At 40.0% G+C, this 23,792-nt stretch overlaps 1 protein-coding gene across 1 annotated transcript; it reads right to left on the bottom strand.

Moving 5' to 3' along the window:
* Positions 1–8,652: 8,652 nt before the first annotated feature.
* c15h3orf52 (chromosome 15 C3orf52 homolog) lies at positions 8,653–20,455 on the bottom strand. Its single transcript, XM_079887061.1, has 8 exons — positions 20,114–20,455; positions 18,087–18,167; positions 15,592–15,660; positions 15,187–15,322; positions 12,616–12,746; positions 9,824–9,894; positions 9,449–9,618; positions 8,653–9,283 (listed from the first exon to the last, which is right to left on the bottom strand). The coding sequence occupies exons 1-8, from the start codon at positions 20,189–20,191 to the stop codon at positions 9,276–9,278; spliced, it is 744 nt and encodes a 247-aa protein (XP_079743187.1). The 5' UTR covers positions 20,192–20,455; the 3' UTR covers positions 8,653–9,275.
* Between the last annotated feature and the right edge of the window lie 3,337 nt (positions 20,456–23,792).

The raw sequence follows: 23,792 nt of genomic DNA, 5'->3' as shown, positions 1-23,792 counted from the left end.
GAAAAATATCTTAGGTGGGGCTGTGTCATTTTCAATAGTCTGGTAATCATGGGACTCGGATCTTTTAGTGTTGTGGCTCCCAGGTTGTGGGATGCTCTTCCTCAAGACATCCGTCAAGCATCCACCCTTCTCTCCTTCAAAAACCTATTAAAAAATATTACTCTTTAGCTCAAAATCTTTAAATTCTACCTTGTTATGGATATGTTATTTGCTTGAATCTTTAACCTAACTTTGTAAGTGACCTCTGTATATTACTTTCTGCCCTTGGTATGTCTATCTTTGATGTTGACGTTTATTTTGTTCAATTCCTTAACCTATATTGTAAAACGACATTGGGTGTTGGAAAGGCTATATAAATAAAAATTATTATAATTAATAACCACCCAAACACAATTTAAAACAAACTGCAGTATACCAGTGCTCTGTGAAAAAGTAATTAGCCTATTTAATGCCAATATTAAAAGTTGTTGGCATTCTTGCACAAAAAAAAAAAAAAAAAAACATATTGCACAAACTTTGCATTTGAAATTGAACTCAAACAATATACTTAGTGATTAATTAATTAGCTGATTAAATAAAATAAGATTTTTCAAGCAAATGTTCCACAGCATGTACAGTAAACAGCAAACATAGTATTAAAGGGATAGTTCAACCAAAAATGAAAATTTTCTCATCCTGAAGCCATCCTAGGTGTATATGACATTCTTCTTTCAGACGCATATAATCGGAGTTATATTAAAAAATGTCCTGGCTCTTCCAAGCTAATTTTCATTTTTGGGTGAACATGGGAATTTCTTTCCTATGAAAACTGCTATTATTTTGGTGCTTGTGACTGCTGGAATGGACCTGGAATCTACTGAACTAACAAGAATAAGGATGCAAATATAAATTGCAGACCACCTGCTCCATCAATCGATCAGTCAGATGTGGCAATATGCCATCCTTCAGGGTTTTTTTTTTATTACGTAGCTACATACCACCACAGGCCTAAAAATCTTTTTAGAGGAAACACTGACTGTTACATCTCAACTTACCTCTGTAGCCAGCCTTTGTTGTTCTCCTTTTCCCAGTATCCTCCGTCGCTTTATAGGCTGCTGCTGCTCCGATGCACCGTCCCCACACAGAGACGGAATAGAGGCCCTTTTCCAAAAATAAAGTTAAAGTTGCTAACCTGTCATCAGACTCCTTAACTCCCACACGTGCACATCCACTGCCCTTACGAAAAAGAAGTTTATTCAAGTGTTCTATTAGTATACTTCTTTTAAACTAAAAATAAAGTATACTTTGTCTACATTTTATATACTTCTCAAAAATATACCTTATGTAGTTCTCAAAAATATACTTAAAATTACACTTAAGTGTACTTGACGTATACTGAGAGAAAAGTCCAAGTATATTTGGCCTGAACTTGTACACAATCTTTTGATCGAGATGTACTTAAAAGTATAATTAAGTATTCAAAGTATACTTGGCTTGTAGTTGTGTTAACTCTTTTGATCGAGTAGCCTATTAAATATACTTCTTTCTTTTTTTACATAGTTTTTTATATACAGTCTTATGAAATTTACATTGTTTAGAAAATATTGATTAGAATATTGAAAAATTTCCAGCTATAAAATTATTTTCCAGCTATCCATGTTTTCACTGTTATGTGTTTACTGTTTCAGGTGGCGCTATATGACATCTTCTACTACAGAATCTCCAGATCAAAACACAGGAGAAGAAGAAGCTGAAACAAGTGATATAAGATTGTAGCCTGGTTAAAACCAGACCATTCTCAGTAGTAACTGAGTTATGGTCTGGCAAAGCTCCATAGACAAATCATTTCCAAAGGGGCGTCACCAACGGACGTCACCAACGGACGTCGCTCAATCAGAGCGATCGTCATCATGTAAAGCCATATGCTGCGTCCCAATTCGCCTAAGTTACACTACGCCATAAAAGTATGTACTCTTTGTGAAGAAAAGGTATTTACTTTTGAATGTGTAGCAAAAAAGTAGGCAAGCTTTGGGACATACTACTTCGTCATCTTTATCGGACGGATCTGTCACGTGCATCCTGTCACTTAAACTGCCCTGTCAATCATCGTGTCACAGTTAAAATCCTCTATTAAATCTAATTTAATTTCCTACCGTTTCGGAGAGAAATGTAGTAGCACGTTCATCTGCCAGTGGGTCTTTCATGGAGACTGTCCTCATGTGTTTGCAATTTGAATATAATAATGCATTTAAAAATTGAACGGATGTCGCTCAAATGCCTCTGGGCGCAATTGCATAGACCTAAAACCAATCAGAGCGATCATTATCGTGTAAAGCCCGCCTCAACGATTCTGATTGGTGCCTCGATTTCTCGGCCATGGAAATGGGTTTGAATGAGCTCTTTGCCAGACTACTTCTCGAGCAAATCTGAATTTGCCGGAAGTTGTCTGGGTTTTCCCAGGCTAATAAGATTGCTCACTCAAATGTAAAATAATGTGATCATCAAACAGCTTGTAAATCAAAACTGCTTAATGTTACCAAATGAAATGAAGCGTAACCCATGAAGAGAAAACGACTGTGAAGCTTTGGGGGTGTCGGACTCGATCTACTCCATCTGTGTTTTGATCATCGTTCTCAATCTGATCAAGGCGTAGCCTAGTAGTCTTTGACAAAAATGTGATTTTCTTAATTTTTTTGTTTAAAATGTTGCATTTCTTTACGAAACTAACCGACATTCAAGTGTTGATTAAAAAGGATGCATGAAGCTAATAAAATGTTTTTAAAATTACAGTTAAAGGTATTTTTCAAGTAAAAAAAAAAAAATCTACATTTGAACAGTAGTATACGTATACTGCAAGTGTAAAAATAGTATAATAATAGTATAATGTTATGTTCACTTAAAGAAAACTTACAAGTATACTTGCAGTATAAACTACTAAACTAGTAGTTTACTGAGAGTACACTTCAGTGTGCACTTTCATAAACTAAAAAATGTACTACTTGTATTAAAATAGTAAACTACTAGTATACTTATAAGTTCACTTGTAGTACAGATGCATTACAAATGAGAAACCTAATTGTGTACTTAACGTTTACTACTCTTACACTTATAATAGCCTGCACTTAAACGTATACTTTTATATACTAAAAGTGGGCCAATTTAGTCCCAAGCAGTATTGAAATAGTACACTTACAAGTTTACTACAAGTACACATTGATATCAGTATACTTACAACATAAAGTATACTTCTTTTTCGTAAGTGTGACTCATTTACACACATAAGGACTATGTCAAGCAGCAAGTAACCTGTGAGGTACATAATTAAATTTCTATCATTGTTCTATTATATTTATGAGCTGGATGCATTCTGATGTGCATTTTTCCTGTGTAAATAAATGACAATAAAGTTAATCTTTAATAACAACTAGGCCTCTTCTAGAAATTGACCTGGTGGACACCTGAATAAGCCTGTTAGAAACTACTTTACCTGCATTATTATCCAAATCTAATGGTCTCTTTGCTTTTAAAATACTAAAACACATATAATTGTAGTGGGCTCTATGATAATCATCCACTTGGATGACTTGGCACATTTAGACACACAGCTGGAAATAAGGAAATCACATTTCTAACAACAAAAGCTTTATCAGCCAATAGTAAATAGTTATTTACCTGATCGTTTGCATGCTGTCTGTGAACCTCTGGACAAGTGCTTTAATGAAGACAGGGTCGATATTCCTTTTCTGCAGCTGGTTGACCAGCATGTCCACGTGTGGCATGATCTTGTGGAACAGTGCCAGAAAAAAAACAGAAAGACTCGTCTTCAAGCATCCTCACAAAGCCCCCAGCTTCACGGACAGTTAGGGGATCAAAGTTTCCATTGTCTCTGATGGTCTGAAAACACTTTAGGAGGTCATCCCTGTGTTCGTATACTGTGTTTACAGCGCGACTGTGGAAGTTCCACCCTGTTGTAGAGGCACTAGGAAGTCTATGGGCAACCACTTGGTCAAGCACGGTGGTTCGCTTGGGTGACCTGGAGAAGAAAGCAGAAAATCCTGCAAGATCGAAAAAAAAAGTGCAGATTTTGGGGATGTGTGACGTTGCCTGCTGCATGATGAGATTCAGCTGATGCGCATAACAGTGGACGTAGTGAGCATTTTCATGGACATCCATCAGCTTGTGCTGCACTCTGCTGGTGGCTCCCCTAATTACATTAGCTCCGTCATAAGCTTGGCTGATAAGTTTGGCTTTTTGTCCATCTGGAGGTATGATGCTTAGCCTCTCCAGAAGCGCTGTAGCGATGGTGTCTGCCATGGCATTCTGGATAGTAATGAACTCGAAAAACTGCTCTTGGATGTTGTTGTTGCCGTCGATGATATAACGTAGCACAAGCACCAGCTGGCAGTGGGTGGAAATGTCAGTCGTCTCATTGGCTTGTATGGCGATGAAATCCACGCGCTTTACTTCCTCCAGAATGTAATCCTTCAGCACTGACAGCATGCAGTCTAATAACTCATTTTGTATGGTCTTTGACGTACATTTAAAAACGGTGGCTGTCTTAAGGTGCTCCTCCAGCACGCTGTCGAGTGAAGCAACAAAGTCCACCAGTCCCCTGAAAATGCCGGGATTGTTTGAGGTGTCAGTCTCATCATGCCCACGCAAGGCCAGCTCAAAAGCCCCACAAAACTTCACATAGTCGATTATTTTGGATAAGATGTGCCGGTTTTTATCCACCTCCTCGTTGTGTTTCCTCACCGCAACCCTGTGGCCTTCGTCAAGCTGCGTAGCGATATTAACTCTTCCCAGTATAGCTAACATTAGCTTAACAGAATTATCCATGTGTATCGTTACCTTCTAAGACAGGTGCTTCACATCTATCACTCTGGTAACTGTCCATGCTGGATCTGTCCCCGTAGTTTTAAAAAGTAAGCACGGAAAGCAAAATAAGGCATTAGCATGACCACATCCAGCCAGCCAGGCCTTTCTAATATACCAGCAACGAGAGAAGCCTTGCACGTTCTGCTTCCCTTTATCACTAACCTGCTGTCTGATCGAGATATCAGGTTGATCTGGGCCCAGCTCTTTCACAATGAGTTTATTTGCCAAAAATCTCCTCTCAAATGGATCTGAGAGGAGAGATTGTACCGAGTTAGAGTTGGGAGTCATTTTGTTCGCCATTGTCATACAGTAAAAATGGCGCCTTAAGACTTGTCCTGACTTTAGTAGTGGCGTGCTTGGGGCGCTAAAATTATCGCCCATAGCTGACTAGATTTGAGCTCGCTGATTGGCTACAGTTTATGTCAAACATTTATATCTTAAATCTGCTCCACAGACCCGCCTTCCTGGGGCGATTTCTCCAGTGCCCCAGAGCTGATGAGACGTGCACACAAGAAGGGGATGTGTAGTAAAACCAAACATTTTGAATTTGTTTTATTTTTCACATATACAGGGTGCATTTAATATCTCAAACATGCAAATATTCGCAATTTGTATACATGATTTATGTATTTACCTATTTATTGCATGTGGCTCATGTGGTCTGGCTCATGGGGGGGCGGCGCCCTAGCACCCTCTATTGGCCAGCCGTCCCTGCATATGAGTGCTGCCAGCATTGCTGCTGAGGTTGAAGGGGTGGGGGGTCAGCCTGTCAGTGCTCAGACCATATGCCACACACTGCATCAATTTGGTCTGCATGGCTGTCGTCCCAGAAGGAAGCCTCTTCTAAAGATGATACACAAGAAAGCCCACAAACAGTTTGCTGAAGACAAGCAGACTAAGGACATGGACACACTTGTCTTTGTACTCCTCATCTGATTGCCGCCACACACGCTAGACACCATCTGAACCAAATAAGTTTATCTTGGTCTCATCAGACCACAGGACATGGTTCCAGTATCCTGTGGTCTGATGAGACCAAGATAAACTTATTTGGTTCAGATAGTGTCAAGTGTGTGTGGTGGCAACCAGGTGAGGAGTATAAAGACAAGTGTGTCTTGCCTCCAGTCAAGCATGGTGGTGGGAGTGTCATGGTCTGGGGCTGCATGAGTGCTGTCGGCACTGGGGAGCTGAGCTTCACTGAGGGAAACATGAATGCCAACATGTACTGTGACATTCTGAAGCAGAGCATGATCCCTTCAGAAACGGGGCCGCAGGGCAGTATTCCAGCATGATAACGACCCCAAACACACCTCCAAGATGACCACTGCCTTGCTAAAGAAGCTGAGGGTGAAGGTGATGGAGTGGCCAAGCATGCCTCCAGACCTAAACCCTATTGAGTATCTGTGGGACGTCCTCAAGCGGAAGGTGGAGGAGCGCAAGGTCTCAAACATCCAGCAGCTCCGTGATGTCGTCATGGAGGAGTGGAAGAGGACTCCAGTGGCAACCTGTGCAGCTCTGGTGAACTGCATGCCCAGGAGGGTTCAGGCACTGCTGGAAAATAATGCTGGCCACACAAAATATTGACACTTTGGGCCCAATTTGGACATTTTCACTTAGGGGTTTCACTTTTGTTGCCAGCGGTTTAGACATTAAAGGCACACTATGCAGTTTCCGTTTTTCTTAAACAGCGACCCCTAGAGTTGCTGTGGAGTACTTGTATTTAACGTTACTGTCGTAAATACCACTCACGCAGAGCCGTCTCTGCACTCATCCGACCGCGCTTTCTTCATTTTCTTCATCGACTCTACCATGATTCACGTCTGAAATGCGTGCTAGTGTCTTCCATAGAGGCTGCTTCATATGTTGTTGATGTATGTGACGTCATGCCGTAAAGCAGGGTTCACCAATCTCGGTCCTGGAGGGCCGATGTCCTGCAGAGTTTAGCTCCAACCCCAATTAAACACACCTGAACCAGCTAATCAAGGTCTCACTAGGCATACTAGAAACTTTCAAACAGGTGTGTTGGAGCTGGTTGGAGCTAAACTCTGCAGGACAGCGGCCCTCCAGGACCGAGATTGGTGAACCCTGCCGTAAAGCAAGTCGTGATTCTCGCGAGATTTGTCGGGGCGCCACCTCTCAAACCTGCATTGCTGGTTTTGCCCGCTTTGCTATCGGGATGATTCGCCCTACTACGAGTTTGTTTACCATCGAAATGATTTCAAAGCTGTTATATTAAGGTACAAATCTTGCATAGTGTGCCTGTAATGGCTGTGTGTCGAGTTATTTTGAGGGGACAGCAAATTTACACTGTTATAGACCTTATGTAGCCCCACCCCTTTTCAGCGCTGCGCTCGTTGTCTTTTGACTTCCGGTCTGTATTTTCACAGCGATTTTGCGTGTTTATGAATGAACGGCTCGTTTTAAAATCTTCCCTTTCTACTGACATTTGTTAAGACATCTGCTTTAAACATTACAGTCCTCATGATAACTTTCGTTAACTTTATATTAAGTAAATCCACTTCAAAATCTAATTACTCCTGGACAGCAATGCCATAGAAATATACAGAACGACCGCAAAAAACGGAAGTTAAAAGACAATATTCTAAAGATGGTGGCGCCCTCGTTTCTCTGGCGCATAAGGTCTATACAAGCTGTACACTCACTACTTTACATTGTAGCGAAGTGTCATTTCTTCAGTGTTATCCCATAAAAAGATATTATAAAATAAAAATATTTACAAAAATGTGAGGGCTGTTCTCATTTTTGTGAGATACTGTATTTTTCATTAAATTCTTCCAAGACAATTATGTGAGCTTTTATCTACCACATGCATTTTTAAGGTAATTAAGTTCAATTATTTTTATTTCAAATCTTTACTCTTACCGAATGCCAACAATTCACCTTTGAGTCCATTTCGTTTATCCTAAGGAATTTTAGAAGACATTGCAAATTAAAAACAAATTAAATTAACCTAATTGTTCCCTAACTACATACAATATAAACTGACTACTGGCAGCCGTGCTGCCCCCTTCTGGACACAAGGTAAAAAAAACATGCAGATTAAGAAACTCTATGGATGCATTGATATGATTGTTTAGGTTTGTTGATACCAATGTTGTTAGCTTGGTGGCTAATTAATTACTATCAGTGTCAATTTAATGCATTAAATAAGTGTCATTACAAAACAAATTCTGCTATAAACAGGCAACAGTGCCCACTTCATTTTATCTCTGTTTTATGTACTGTCCTAATAAAATAACTGTATAATATGTTGTTCTTTACGTTCTGAATTATCATTGAGTATATTAAAATATATTTATATCATACACTTTAGTTTTCTATTAATAAAGTTTTTAAATCTTTCCTAAATAAACTTGAGTAAATACAGTGAAAAAACAGATGCAAAAATAGTTTATTTTTTACTAAATATACAGGTATATGGAATATTGAGTTTAAATCTTCCCAAAACATGCTTAGCAGGATCAATTCTGTGAAGTATTTTGTAAGACACTTCCTTAATTTTGACGTTAACACAAAACTAAATTTGCAATTTCCATGCTTTGACCCGAGAGATATTAGTGTGGGTGTGATAGATAGGGTGTGTTCACACTTGGCATGTTTGGTTTGATTAAAACGAACCCTGATGCGATTGCTCTGTTAGTGCGGTTCTTTTGAATAAGTGTGAAGTGTGAAATAAATAATATTATTTATATATATATATATATATATATATATATATATATATATACATACACACGCTGTATATTTATTTAATGTAGACAGACTAAAATTGTTCCATTATAACACATAACAAATTTTTATTTTACAAAAATACGTAAAAAAAAAAAAATCTCACACATACAAAGAATTGGCCACCGTGATTAAAAAATGGCCTACCATTTAATAAAAATCAATAAAACTATAGTACACATATTACAGAAAATCATCCTGGAACAACATGGAAGTTCACATCATGGCAACAGAACATGTTTATAACTTCCATAATCAGTGTTAGGATGATCTTTTGAGACTTAAACTGTGACATAAGTGTAAAACCCCATACCCTTTAACAGTAGGCTACATCTATATATTGTAAAATATAATAATAATAATAATAATAAAGAAAAAAACTATTTGTGTAAAACTATTGTTTTAAATTATTTAAGTGTTCTGAAATGTTAAAAAAGGGGTCTTTTTCATATACAATTTGTAAAATATATGAGCAGTGATTATTAAATGTTAATTACTGATGGGTAATTATTATTATTATTATTATTATTAACAGATCTGTTAAAAGAATACAAAAGACAACCAAGTGAATAATGTGATGTGTGGAATGTTTTGTTTTCCGATGAGGGTAACACATTTGCTCAGAAAAAAAAAAAAAAAAAAAATCTTGTAGTTGAAGTTCTACTCATCTACCCAACTGAAAAACAAAAGCAAACAAGAATATTATAGTTAGGTCCACTAATAAAACAAAACCGTATTCATTTGGTAATACTGCATGCTTTACTGCAACAAATACATTTTGTCACTATACAATTTCCATACTTCCATTTCTATTAATTGTGTTGATGACTTGTGTATTCACCTTCCATGCTGAGTGATGTTGGTATGATATAGAGGGGGTCTTCAGTGTCCTGATCATACAAGTGTTGGAGAAGCACATTTTTAACCATCTTTAGGCTCAGAGTGTAGCGTACCAGCTCCTCATGATCTAAAGGCATCATGAACTGTAGCTTAAACTGGGCTGTAGTGTCCCTGTATCGAAACAAGGGGTTCAACGCTCATTTCTGACAACTTTAACTTGATATCAAAGTGAAATGTTTGTTTGGGCTACACCAAAAACTGTGCTATGCAAAAATGATGTGTGGACGAGGTTTAAAAGGCACACTACAGTCTGAACAAAAAAAGTAAATAGAAGAGGAGGTGTAAAATGTGACAATGGAGTGTGAAATTGACTCACTGGAGATGGTTTATGGTGACATTGGAGAAGTACCGTTCCAGCGCAGGAGAAGAACTGTAGACTCCTGTTATCTGAGGGGAGATGAGATACAGACAGTCTTCAATTGTCACACGGTCACAGTGAAAGTAGAAGTGCGAAGTAGTAGTAGTTGTGGCTCATACACTACCCTGCTCAGGTCAAGCAAGTTTCAGTTTCTTTTAAAGAGAACTTTTCATGCCCTTTTACAAAGTCTTGATTTTGTTTTTGGGCTCATAAAAAAAAAAAAAAAAAAAAAACATTCTCCATTGTTGCAACACTTCTCTTCCAAGTCTGTCAGTAACACTCTGTTCTAGTTCCTGTCTCTATGGCTGCATTTACACTGACAAAAAAAATCTGATTTTTTTTTTTTACTCCCATCTGACACGGATCGGAATTTGTTGCACACGTGTAAACACAAAATTCCGCACAATATCCGATTTTTCCGCATCCGATCTGAGCCACTTACATACATCCATCAGATACATACTTGTGGGTGACAAGCTTGTCCACAAAGATAGGTTTTTAATTTGATATTATGAAAAAGATGTGCCTGTATGCGCTTGCTGTGGAAGTGGAAACTTTATAAAGTAAAGAAATTGAACATTCAGGAGCTGGTTTTCAACCAAAACAGCTTTACTTTGCTGTAATTAAATGAAGTGATAACTTCGCTGTAATTAAATCAACAAGCTTCACTATTAGTCTCTCTCTCGCTCTCAAAAAAATTTAATCTTACAGCGCTACTTTATTTCACCTCAGAATTCTAGATCTAATGAGCCGTAGATGAAATAACAAACAAAAATTACCATTATTTTCCAGTATATATCCGTTCAGTCAGATTTAGCTCTGCAAAACATCCATGACAGCTGTTATCTTGCCCATGCTGGCAAATAATCGTGGCCACTCAACATGAATTATATAAGTAATTTCAATAGCATGGCCATTCAAAACCAGAGTGTCTACCAGGTCGCATAAAGCAATCACAGACAATCACTTTGGGCGGGAATTAATGAGTGTCTAAAGAGAATGTAAACATGTGGGCCAAAAAAATCAGATATGGTCAAAAGATTGGATCTGTGCAAGTGTGAAGTGTAAACGCAGCCTATGAAGCCCCTCCTGAAGTTGGTCGGCTGGACCAGTGTGTTTTGATTGGTCAACCATTCATGTGTTTTGGCAATATCACACCCCTTACCATAACCACGAGATTCAACACATTACTAACTATCCCACCCTTTTTTTTTTTTTTGCATATGTCATAATTTAAATAAGGAATATTGTGTCATGTTCATTCTGGGAAGAAAACTCAAGACTACTTTCAGGGAGTTTCAAACAGTGTTTACTGATATAATAGAGCATAACTGCCTTTGGAGGACTTGCAGACCTTTTTCATGCTCAAACAGCAACATCACACACTAAAGAAAGTAAAAAAACAAAAACAAAGATGAAAAAAATGTTTTAAAAAGCATAATAGGTCCTCTTTAAATGTTTAGCTCATACAAAAATTTGCTTTGTTTTATACTCAACCTCAAGTTGTCCCAAACCTCTCTTTCTTTTTTCTGTGGAACACAAAAAGTGTTTGTTTTTTTAAAGAAAAAAAAAAAATCCTGACATCAGTGGTAGCTCTTCTTATTGGATTAGTGAGAATTTATCAAGAAGTAACGGTGTTCGTTTTGTGAAAGCATTGTTTATGTTCATAGTTCTAGAGTCAAATTCATTTCCACAGAAGAAAAAAAGTCATGCAGGTTTGGAACGACATGACGGTGAGTAAATGAATTTGTGGATGACAGTATATTCATTTCTGGGTAAACTATCCCTTTAACACAAATGTCCTTGATCATAATGACTCAAGGTGTTTCTAGGGGGTTTTGAAATAGTTTAGTGCACATATCGGTTGTAATAGTCTTAGTCACATGACTTTCTGCAAGTCTGTTGTGCAATAAGAAAAAACAGTTCAGCTATTTATTTATTTTGTTCATTAAATCAACAGAAACCAGATTGTAAATAAGCCAGATTTAGCCATATAGGATAATTGTCATATGTTACCATTCTTAAAAAGGCAACCTAAAATTTAAATAAAACAAATTATGACATGAAATGATACATTCAGAACAATATCCATCCCAATACAATACAATCCACCAAAAGTACAAAACAACACGTTAACAACACAAGCTGCCTGCTAACTTTTATAGTGTTCACATCAACAATCCACAGCTTCAATTGAGTAAAAAGACTGCAAGTATTAATAATTAAAACCCAAAGTGTTATTAAGATAATCCTCTGGGTTCAGTACAACTATGCTGTTTTTTACTTATTCCCTTCAAACTCGGTAACCCGCTTGTTGAGACCACCTAGAAAAGTAGTCCCTCCACTAAAATGACGATTTAGACAACTTCACGGCTCAAAGAACACACATTTCTGTCCTGTCTTGCCCTTTAGATGTCACTTGCAAGTGCATTGCAATGCTTGTTTCCCGCACAAACCGAGAGATGAGTCAAAATCATTTTCTGTGGTGATTAATAACATCCGATGGTTTCCATAGAGTATAGCATTGTTTTGAACACGGAACATTAATTTAGTTTCAGCTTCAATATTAGTGATTAAAATCAAGTGAAACTTGACTAAAAGGTCTGGTTAACATATCTTTAAATCCATGAATCGATTTCAATAATCATACACGTCTGTTTGATATGTCTGACATAACATAAAGAGTGTGAATGGGTTTCTCAAACATACTTCAGAGGCATAATGTCAAGTAATGGTCATATCATCATTACCTGCTGTTCCAGCTGCAGGATCTCTTGGTCTGAAGTGAAACTGCTGTTGTCCACAGTAAAATGCCCTCTGAAGAAGCGCTTCACCACGAATGATGATTTATCATAATTTTCATCCCCGCTGTCATCAATAACTTTAAAAACACAGAGGGTTACAAAACAACACTCAGAATTAGATTGTTATACAGGAATTACTTAAAATTGACTAATCACATGGTTGACAAATAACACCTCAAGACATGAAGTTTATGCTGTTAAAGGGTTAGTTCACCCAAAAATGAAAATTCTGTCAGTAATTACTCACCCTCATGTTGTTCCAACCGCGTAAGACCTTCGTTCATCTTCGCAACACAAATTAAGATATTTTTGATGAAATCTGAGCCATGTCTCACTCCTCCGTAGGCTGCTATGTGACCGAAACTTGCTGGCCCAGAAAAGTTATTAAAAAGATCGTTAATATAGTCCAAGTAACTCCAGTGGCTCAATCTTAAGTTTATAAAGCGACGAGAATACTTTTTGTGCGCAAAAACAAACAAAAATAACGACTTTATTCCACTTTTCATTTCCTTCTCTCTGGGCCTCGTAGTGTTTTTGCGCTGCGCGTCTGTGTTTCACGTCATCACGCATCACACACATGACCGACGTCGGCCAATAGTGAGCCTACGTGGTGACGTGTAACACAGACGCGCTGCGCAAAAACACTACGCGAACCAACTAGAGGTCCAGAGAGAAGGAAATGAATAGTGGAATAAAGTCGTTATTTTTGTTTGTTTTTGCGCACAAAAAGTATTCTCGTCGCTTGATATAGGCTACTTAAGATTAAGCCACTGGAGTCACTTGGACTATATTAACAATCTCTTTAATAACTTTTCTGGGCCAGCAAGTTTCGGTCACATAGCAGCCTACGGAGGAGTGAGACATGGCTCAGATTTCATCAAAAATATATTAATTTGTGTTCCGAAGATGAACGAAGGTCTTACGCGGTTGGAACAACATGAGGGTGAGTAATTACTGACAGAATTTTCATTTTTGGGTGAACTAACCCTTTAAAATATGATTAAATGAGTAAAGTATGAACAGTTATGATTATTTATGTCATGGTTCCATCATTCCATCAATTCATAGAGAAAGGCTTCTCTGATCTCACTACTTTAAACATCAATTTAAAGCCATATGTTCGAGCCAGATCCGACTGGCATCAGCCAAGAACAGGAAGCTGAGGCTACAGTGAGCAAATACGCTCTATGTACATGAACTAGAAGTGGAAGAACTCAAAATCTCTCATGACCTGCATGGCGTAAAGGCTGTAAAGGTCAATGGCATAATGGTTTTTGGTTCAGATGTATGATCTGGTGTACCATGTGGTCATGTGACGTAAATAACATGCAGAAAAAAACGGGAAGACTTGACTCTTGCAGTCCTTATGACTGTGGCTGCGACCCAAAGCTTAGACAGCTGACTTGTTGCCTAGCTGACTTAACTGCGGTCTTTGCAGGCAGCGTTTGTGTACGAAGGAACGTCACGAAATTGATTTCAGACAGACTTCTGAGGCAGAATAACGGTTTAATGATCTACATCAAAATAGGGCAAGCTTAGGTGAAAACTAGGCGAATATTTAATTACTACAATCATTTCTTGCTAGAAATGACATCAAAAGTGGACATTGGATCAATACATTGGTCAAAAACGTACATTTACACACAAACTGTCCACCAATCACAACTTTCAGACGTCATCTTTATTTTTTAGCTCAACTGTCACAGAATGGAAAGCACAGGATTGTGGGATATCCAAGGCAGTGAAGGATACATCTATACGGTCTTCAAAACTTGATCAGATGAAGGTATCTCAGGAGACAGGAAGTGAAGCTAACAGTGGATTCGGACGTGCCTTGATGCCTTCCTGCCTTGAAATGGCACATCCGAAGGCAGCATTTATCAGCTTTTAGAGCCTGAGCTTTCTGAAAATTCTCAGTTTACAAGTTGTAATTACAAGTTACATGAGTAGTACATGAACACTTATTACAAGTTGGAATTATGACGTGAACACACCATAAGAAGTGTACACATGTATTCAAGGAAAATTACTTTTTTCTTGAGAATTTTTTCTCAATTTCTTATTTTTAGAGGAATTAATATTGTTTTACTACTGTATACGTGGCTAAAAGCTGCTCATTGCTGAAGGATAATGCATCACGCAATTCCCACGACCTAGAAAAAATGACATCTTCCCTCTTTATTTAAATATTAAAATGAAAGTTTCATACGTGTTCTTGTGCTATTTGTGATAACACAATAAAACATACCAAATTGTGCAGACATAACTTTTAACCAGGCCGTAATACAAAGAAATAATGAACACATGCAAAAACAAGAGAGAACCAATGAAATATTTAAAATATTTAAAACATAAAATATTTTACTCATATTTTGATGGTTTAATCAAACTTGTAGTGTCATTAAAAACAAACATCCCCTCTGAACATCACTTTTGGCCACTACTGAATAACAAACTGCAGTAGTGACATTATCAATAACACTCAGTAGAAAATGAAAATCAATGGAGAGTTTATACCTGCACACACAATTAATGAGATCCCAATAACCAGAGCGATGACTAAGAAGACGAGAAGTATCACCATCCATAGTTTGAGTTTACACACCACCACCTCATTCAGTTCTGTCTTCAGGCTCTGCAACTCCCTTCGCAACTGCAATCACAAGGTTTTCTTACTGTATCTCAGTGTTGTTCAAAGGCAAGGCCGGATACTGAGAGCGGTTTAATTTACAGTGCACATATTTGCTTTTGCAAATAGTTTTCAGGTCCAGTGATCCTGACAACACATCCTCTTATAAAACAAATAGTGCACATAACTGGACTAATATACTCAGGAGGAATAAACATGCACCACATTTTAGCATACACATTATTTCCCCATGTATATACACCTAAATAATGGCTTCTTGTTTTCAGATTTACCCTTTTTTTTGAGTCAGTATTGACATCAACTCCATCCACTTCATGCTGTGTCCTATTGTTCTCAGCGGCCTGAAAACACAAATCCAGTCAGGTCAAAGTAAACTAAAGGATCAGTTTGAGGGTGCACACATCAAGTGAAGCTTTCTTGAATAACATGAGTGAAAATAGGATTAGAGATTAGAGGCACACTTTCTTGTATTTGTCAACCAGACATATTTTTTATTTGAGTCATTGCATATCAAGTTTCAGCGCAAGACAAAGTGGAAGGACCAGCTTATGTAGTTGAATGAAAGAAACTATGATGGTTTTGTGCCAAAGCAAACACATTTTGGCATACGGTACATTGCAAATGGTTATGCATGTCAACGATCATCGAAAACCATCGGATTCATTTATTTTAAAGCCTTTCCTGTAGCTCAAAGCAACAGGAAGATCATGGATTCAACTGCCAGGGAATGCATGAACTGATAAAAATGCATACCACAGGGCTGACGGTAACTTTTTTTGCACATAGCACTGATGCTACAGAGGATGAAAGTTTTGTAGCACAGGCCAAACAGTTGCAGCACAAGTAGGGGGGGGGGGGGGGGGGGGTGATATCATATCACGATTGTTTTCAGGAAAATCACAATTCATGATTTTATCACGATTATTTTTCATGGTGGTTTTACTAATTTGCAAGTGACTGAGCAAGACAGCAAAACTAATTTTCCTATTTTAAAAACAAAGCCTTACAAGGTTACAAAATATATAATAAAAAAGAATGGCAGACATTTAGGCCAAAGTGGGTGAAGATAAAAATCTTTTATCTTTATGTCATTATATTTTATCTTTGTTATTAAAAATAAGAACAAAGATACACAACATAATATTGTCGAATTGAATATATTCCTAAAATAATTGCCCAAGTAATTTTTTCAGGTTTCTCAGAAAACACAAAAAACTGAAACTAACTTCAGAGGCCAAGTAGATTTTCGTTCTTCTTGAAGCAACTGCCATCTTGAAAAGCTTGTAAAATTGCCTACGTCTCATTGACTTTTGACTTAGGCAAAATAAAACAGCCTAAGTCACACTCTTGACATAGGCCATTATACTACAGGGGTAGAAATGATCTGTTCAACTGAGGATGTGGGCGATTTTACCAGAGGTAATCATGAGAAGATGACTTATGCAAAAAAAATTATTTTTGTCAAAAAAAATGACTTAGGCAATTATTTTAGGAAGGTGACGATATACAAATGAAATAAACAGTGCTTAATTTTATTTTTTCAGCTACATACACATACGCTACACTTGTATAAATTATACATTGATTCTCATTAAAGCTACTGCATTAAAGTTCTTCAGCCAAGAGCAGTGAGTGATTTTCTCTTTTGTTGTTGTATTAACATTAAAGGGATAGTTCACCTAAAAATGAAAAATTCTGTCATCATTTACTTACTCTCAAGTTGTTTTAAACCTGATGTTTATGTTGAACATAAACGTTTTTGAAGAATGCAGGTAACCAAACAGTTGCTGGACTGGTCCTCAAAGACTTCTAAAAGGTTTTTTTTCTTTTTTCTTTGTACTATGGAAGTCATTGGGGACCAGCAACTGTTAATACCCACATTCTTCAAAATATCTTCTTTTGAGTTAAGCACAAGAAAGAAATTAATACAGGCTTGGAACAACATTAGAGTGAGTAAATCATGACAAATTATTTTGAGGTGAACAATCCCTTTAAGCGACAGCATGTTTACCTGCACGCATCTAGAAACCGCTATCCTATATACAAATTTTCTCTCAACTGTTTTCGTTCACTTGACTAGACATAACCAAATGTGTTTGTGTTTATGTAAACCTCGTGTGTATTTGGCAGTATTAGCACAATCAGACGCGAAAGATAATGTCCAGTTTGGCGCTGTTTGACAGTGCGTGCACGACTGCGCGCGCTTCGGGCGTACGCGCTCAGAAAAAGTGCATCATGTCAGAACACAACGCCAATGAAATGTTTACCCGGCAAAGTTTTAAAGCACGAGCAAATAATGAACTTTTGTGATTGCGAATAAGTGCAGTGTCCTGTGAGTGTAACTCTACCGCTGGCTGCATTAACATGTGATGTAGCCTAAATGTAGGCCTACATCGAGTTTTACAGTATTGCGACTGAGGCGCCAGAACTGCGGCTGATAGAATGTGCGCTGTATCGCGACACATATTTCTTCAAAAGCAGATCGTGGAGACATTAAATCATCCACGATCAAAAATCGTGATATCGCAGAAGCACAAATTTAAAACGACTGTAATCGTGTCTGAAAACAAACACAAGTAACGGAGTTTACAAAACTGTATCGCACGCGTGCTACAGTGGGACATTTATTCATCGCACAGACCAATCTTTTCGTAGCACGTGCGCACTGCCTTAAATGCAATGTAAATCACTTTAAATAAAAGCGTCTGGCAAATATAAATAATTTATTTCTTCAGCCAATCAAAAGTTATGAGTAAAAGGCATTTACCTGTGGTGTTGATAGAAGACTAGAAACTTCATCTGTCCCCGGTTCGACCTGGTATGTGCAAGATCCATTTCCTGGAATTACCTGTGAACACTTGCACAATTTACACAATATACACACATATTGAGAAACAAATATTGGTATGTATAGTTGCAGTGTTTTTTAAAAATATATCTTTAGATAACGGCCACTAAAAAAAAACAGTGCCAAACATGGCAACTGGGTCAATGTCATAAAAGAGAGTCCATCATGAAGAAAAGGGTAAATCTTTTAAAAAGAAGGGAAAAAACTAGTTTTAAAATGTGCCACATTCTTAGAAATGTGTGTATATATATATATATTCGCAAGCCACTTCTTGGTTGTCTTTCCAATTTGGGAATATCAGAATATCATCTGATCATTCTGCAATATTCTCCTGTACTCCAAAACTATAGCTTTTTGAAATTGCTTAGACACTAAAAGTGGCACTTTGAGGCCCACTCAGTGAAACCATGCATTAACTCGTATACTTAATCTTCAGACCAAGTCTGCAAAAAGCAAATTATCTGCTTTACACACAGTTTGCAGTTGTAAAAAAACCTTTTGAAAAAAGCTAAACACCGTTCTCTACATTAGACACATTACTCAACTAACAGCTCTTGTGTTTCATTTGGGAAACACTGCCATATAGATGGCACGATCATTTCCCAATTACCTCCACCCAATGATCATGTGTGAAAACACTTATGCAGGATTTGTTCACTTAGAAATCAAATCTCATTGTTTTGAGGGAGAAATAATTTATTTAACCCCTTTGTTTAGGCTAGTGTAAAAATACCAAATTTTAATTTAGAAACTCAATGTTTTGAGAAACACATTTTTCACCCTTGCATTTCTGTTTATTTTGTAAATATATACAAGTCACCTCTATTTCACAAGACTTGAGGGTGAGTAAATCATGCGGTAATTTTCATTTTTGGGTGAACCATCCCTTTAAAACAGGGACTAGTCTTAAGCCTTGTCTGTGAAACCAGGGGTGCGGCTTTTCACAGTTAATCATCTCACCAATACCAGCAGCTAAAAGGCTCCCCACACAATGACACCTCTTCCCCCATGCTTAACTGTGGTAGAGATGCATTATTATTATATTTCTCGACAGATTTTCGAAGACACCACTAAGGAACATCACCATTTAACTCTGTTTTTGATGTTTTTCTGAGACAACAATGCATTTTTAAGCAGTGCATTTGCTTAATTTTTGCTAATTTCCTTTACAATGTTTGTGGTTAAGACCATTAAAAGCATTTAGCCATTTTGCCCATTTTTATTTTTGACCCAGAAGTGTGAGTGTGTTTGTTTTTCAAGGTAATTGTTTTTTTGTTTTTTTGTTTGTTTTTTTTGTAACAATTTCCTGTATTCAAGTCATTTCATGTATGAATTGAATTTCTAGTGTAGTGTGTTTTATAGAATAATAATGAAATAATAGATAAGAAAAAAAATGTGTCAGGTCACTTATCCACATAATATGATAATTCATTAATGGCCATATGTAGCCTTGTAATCCTGCAAACAAACCTGAGATGGTTTGCTTATCTTAGCTGGTCTCCAAGCCTGGTCTGTTGTCTGGTTATAAGTTTTTAGGAGAATCATTAAACTAGCTGAAGACCATCTTGGCCAGGCTGGGAGACCAGTTTAGACCAGAAAACTTCTCAGCTGGGTACATACATGGTATTCTATGAAGCTGGAATACAATAATGTACAGAAATTAGGCTACATAATATGAATGTAGCCTAATAATTCAGGTCATGGTATGCATTTAAGTACTAAGGTAGCCTACAACTATACAGTACTTTTTGTACGGAATTAATAAGTAAAATCAAAGCGTTTTTCCATAGATCCTTCGATCAACTAGCGACCATACATGTCCCTCAGGTTAAAACAAGGGCTCTCTAAACTTGAACGTGCTTGCCCAGACACCGTGAGAAACTAAACTAGTCAATGAACATAAGACTAGATTAGAATGAATAAAATAAACATTTTTGCCAATTTACCTCAATTCCTTGATCACCGGGGTCGTTATTGTTGTCACAGGCAGCTTTAAAAGTCTTTAACTCCAGCTCGTCGCTCATACTTCCATAGACACTATTAAAACAGACAACCTGCGAAACACCCGGAACTGACTTAGGCAATGAGTAAGAATTGCGTTTCCCCCGGGGCTATGTTGTGGCTAGAAACAATGCCGTGTTCACAAATGTTACATTTTTTTTATAAAGAATAAATAAGCTGCTTCCATGTTTCTTCTCAATGTGGATGCTGATAATGATAATAATAATACAGGTAAACTCCAAGTGTTAAAGCGTGTCTCGTATTTCAATTGCGAGGACTGTCTGTGTAAAGCGAAACTGAAGAAAAGTAGGCTAAAGCTGAGCTGGGATGTTACAGTAAGTTCAGGAACTGTGGGTGTAGGACATGCCTTTGCTGAGGTCATAAGTTAATTGTCTTCCACTGACGACTGTGATTCATATTTACACCAATGGCACCAAATGTGTTGACAGAAATTTTTTTCCAGGTAAACACAGGTGTAAACCGGTCTGCCCCCTTTTGGACACACATAGACTGCATTTTGGGCAAATTTAAAAGTACTGAAAGTCAGTCACTTTCTCACCCCCTGTATTTCCAAAACTATATTTTATCAGTGGAACACAAAAAAAAATTGGTTTTGATGTTTTAAAGTGTGTTCACTCTGCATTGCAGAGAGTTAGGACTGTGGCTCCGTTTCGAGTGTTTACACAACCTTTGCGCTATTCTTCTGAAGGAACACAGTATTGTGTGAGAAAGAGACTATTTAAAGGGATAGTTCACCCAAATATGAAACTTCTGTCATCATTCTCTCACCCTCAAGTTGTACCAAACCTGTATGAATTTCTTTCTTCTGCTGAACACAAAAGACGCTATTTTGAAAAATATGGGCAGGTAAAATAGGCTACGGAAGCCCTGAACTGCAATGTAATTTTTTTTTTTTTTTTTTTTTTTGAGACTTTAATCTCGAAATATTTCGACTTTAATAGGGAGACAGTATACAGTTACTGTTAAGTTCTCTTACGAGAGGTCTCTCGTATTGCGTAAGGTTAGCTTACGCATCGGGAAAGTCTTCTTTCTTCGAGATCTGAAGCCAAAAAATTATCCTTAATTTTGTATACATTGTCAACGCAGTGCAGCAGCCGACAGACCTAGGCAGGCTGTATAAGCGTGCTCATTGGCTGCTCGGCGGCAACTGCTTAAGCCTATCGGTGAGCGCTCTGAACGCGGCAACCAATGAACGCGGCAACCTTCTAACCGTCAGAATGGGTGTGGCCAGCGTGTATAAATTCAGCGCTCACAGGCTAAAATTCTGATTTTCTTGTCTTCAGCGAAGCACTTCGCATCGCTGGATCTGGAGAAGCCGCCGCCGTTGAAACCAGCGACCAGCAAGCCTAGGACAGCGCCTGAAGAAGCCGGCCGCCTTCGCCGCCTTCGCCGCCTTCAGCCTTCCGTGCCTGCTACGCTATCCGGCGTCATATCCTTTTTCTCTGCTGTGTGTTTGCCTACTGCAACACACCCTCTCCTTCTAAAAGAGCGCGGGGCGTTTTTCTAAAAATGCCCCGTTTTCCATGCGGCTCGTGCCACGCCCCGCTCAGTGACGGAGACCGCCATCTCATCTGCGCTCTCTGCCTGGGCCGCGATCACGCCGCCACCGCACTCTCCACGGGCGGCTGCCCCGAGTGCGAGGAACTTCCAATGTCGACCCTGCGGGCTCGGCTTGGAGTTTTCGACCTACATGTCTCCCCGCCCGTCCCTGCTGGGCCGCGCAAGAAAAAGCGCCGCTCACAGCGACCACCGGAGACCAACCAGGCGTACAGAAGCTCTCCGGATCCTTTCCCTCGAGCTTCTCCTTCGCCTTCCCCGCCCCCCCTCACGGCCGCGCAGCCGCCGGCCGCCACCGCTTCAGGGGATGAGGCGGATGAGCTTGGTGAACGCGCCGCGGATACCTGTTCTCTCCTGGCCTCTGACAGCGAGGAATGGTCTACCGCCTCCTCTTCAGTCCAGGATTCAGGCCGATCTCGAGCGGGCGAGGACGCGGAACTCTTACGCCTCCTCACGCGTGCTGTCGAACAGCTGGGCCTTGACTGGTCTTCCCCGGAAGAGCCAGCCCCGAACAGACTCGACGGCTGCTTCCTTCACCAACGCCGCCGACAGCCGGCGTCCAGAAAAGCACCCTTCCTGCCTGAGCTTCACAGCGAGCTCTCTAAATCGTGGAATGCTCCATTCTCCGCGAGAGTGTCTTCACACGCCTCATCGACGCTCTCACAGGTTGACGGCGCCGCTGAGAAGGGGTATAATTCCATCCCCCCTGTGGAGGAGGCGGTCGCAGCGCACCTTTGCCCGCCCTCTCGTTGGCGCTCAAAGGCTGCCCTCCCGTCCAAAGCATGCAGGACCACTTCAGCCCTCGTCGGCCGCGCTTTCGCCGCCGCGGGGCAGGCCGCATCAGCACTCCACTCTATGGCAGTACTGCAGATTCTCCAGGCTAACCTCCTCCGTGATCTGGACGAGAAGCGCTCGGAGCCTGCTTCCATCACGGATTTGAGGAGCGCGACGGACCTTTCCCTTCGCGCCACGAAATCCGCTGCCCAGGCCATTGGAAGGTGCATGGCCTCTCTGTCAGTTACAGAGAGGCATCTCTGGCTCACGCTCGCGGACATGAGGGAGTCTGAGCGCGCGGTGTTTCTCAACGCCCCCCTCTCCCCCACCGGCCTGTTCGGCCCAGCGGTTAGCGGGATCGTCGACCGCTTTTCGGAGGTTCAAAAAACCACACAGGCAATGAATTTGTTTCTGCCTCGACGCTCCAGACCTGCTGCACGCCGTCCTTCGGACCAGCCTGCACATAGCTCTGCCCAGCGCCCAGCTCGACCTCCGTCCTCGCAGCGACGACAGGGCGGCCGCCCTCGCTCTCGCTCGACCAGCCGCGTCAGACCGCCGCCTCCCCGGTGAAGCCTGAGCCTCCAAAATCCTCCTAGCCCGAGGAGAAAAGCGACGACTGGGTCCCGCCACGGCCGGACCGTCGTCAAAGCTTCACGTTCTGTCAGTCCCCGTTGCTACGGTTACTGCAGACACTCATTTCGCAGCCAACGAGCCGGTGAACTCACCCTCTCGCCTGCACACAACCGCCGTTTTTACGGCGACTCAGAGAAATCTCAAAGAGAGTATTATGACTGGTCGCGCGCCTCGCGCTGTAAGTGTTTCAAATGCAGAAAATGTGCCCACTTATCTGTGTTCACCTCTGCACACAAGCACTGTAAACCCCGTGTCTCTCACAGAGCCCACTCGCATAAAGCTGGCACAAGCCGCTCGAGTGATAAAAGTAGGTCACGTGTCCACCCCGCTGTGCCCACACCTACTCACTACCCGCTCTGTTACACAACCCCTCACAACCGGTCAGGTTATAAACACGGATGCTGTGCCCGCTTCCACGCGCTCACACATCCGCTCTCTTACTTCGCCCCCGACGCCGCCTTCGAGCGTCGTGCTTCACACTGTATGTTCCCCGTCGAAAGCCACCGGGACGCTGTGTGTAAAACGGCCAGTCACCGCTGTGTGCGACCCGCCGTATCTAAGCACCAAGAGCGCGCGCGTCACGCCCGCCCCTCCGTCTCGAGCTCTCGAGCCCGCGATCAGCGCCGATCAGAGCCCGGA

Source organism: Squalius cephalus (assembly GCF_949319135.1).
Source record: "Squalius cephalus genome assembly, chromosome: 11".
NCBI lineage: Eukaryota > Metazoa > Chordata > Actinopteri > Cypriniformes > Leuciscidae > Squalius > Squalius cephalus.
The sequence above is the reverse complement of the archived record's forward strand: the minus strand, read 5'-3'. Positions and strand labels throughout refer to the sequence as shown.

Bases quoted from the DNA above. Each gene is read 5' to 3' on its own strand.
- c15h3orf52 (XM_079887061.1), bottom strand. From the start codon at position 20,191: ATGAGCGACGAGCTGGAGTTAAAGACTTTTAAAGCTGCCTGTGACAAC. The intron at 15,323-15,591 runs GTAAATCTGAAA...TTGTGATTGCAG, and splicing joins ATACTGACTCAAAAAAAAGG to TTGCGAAGGGAGTTGCAGAG. The intron at 9,895-12,615 runs GTAATGATGATA...ATCTCCCCTCAG, and splicing joins TCCTGCAGCTGGAACAGCAG to ATAACAGGAGTCTACAGTTC.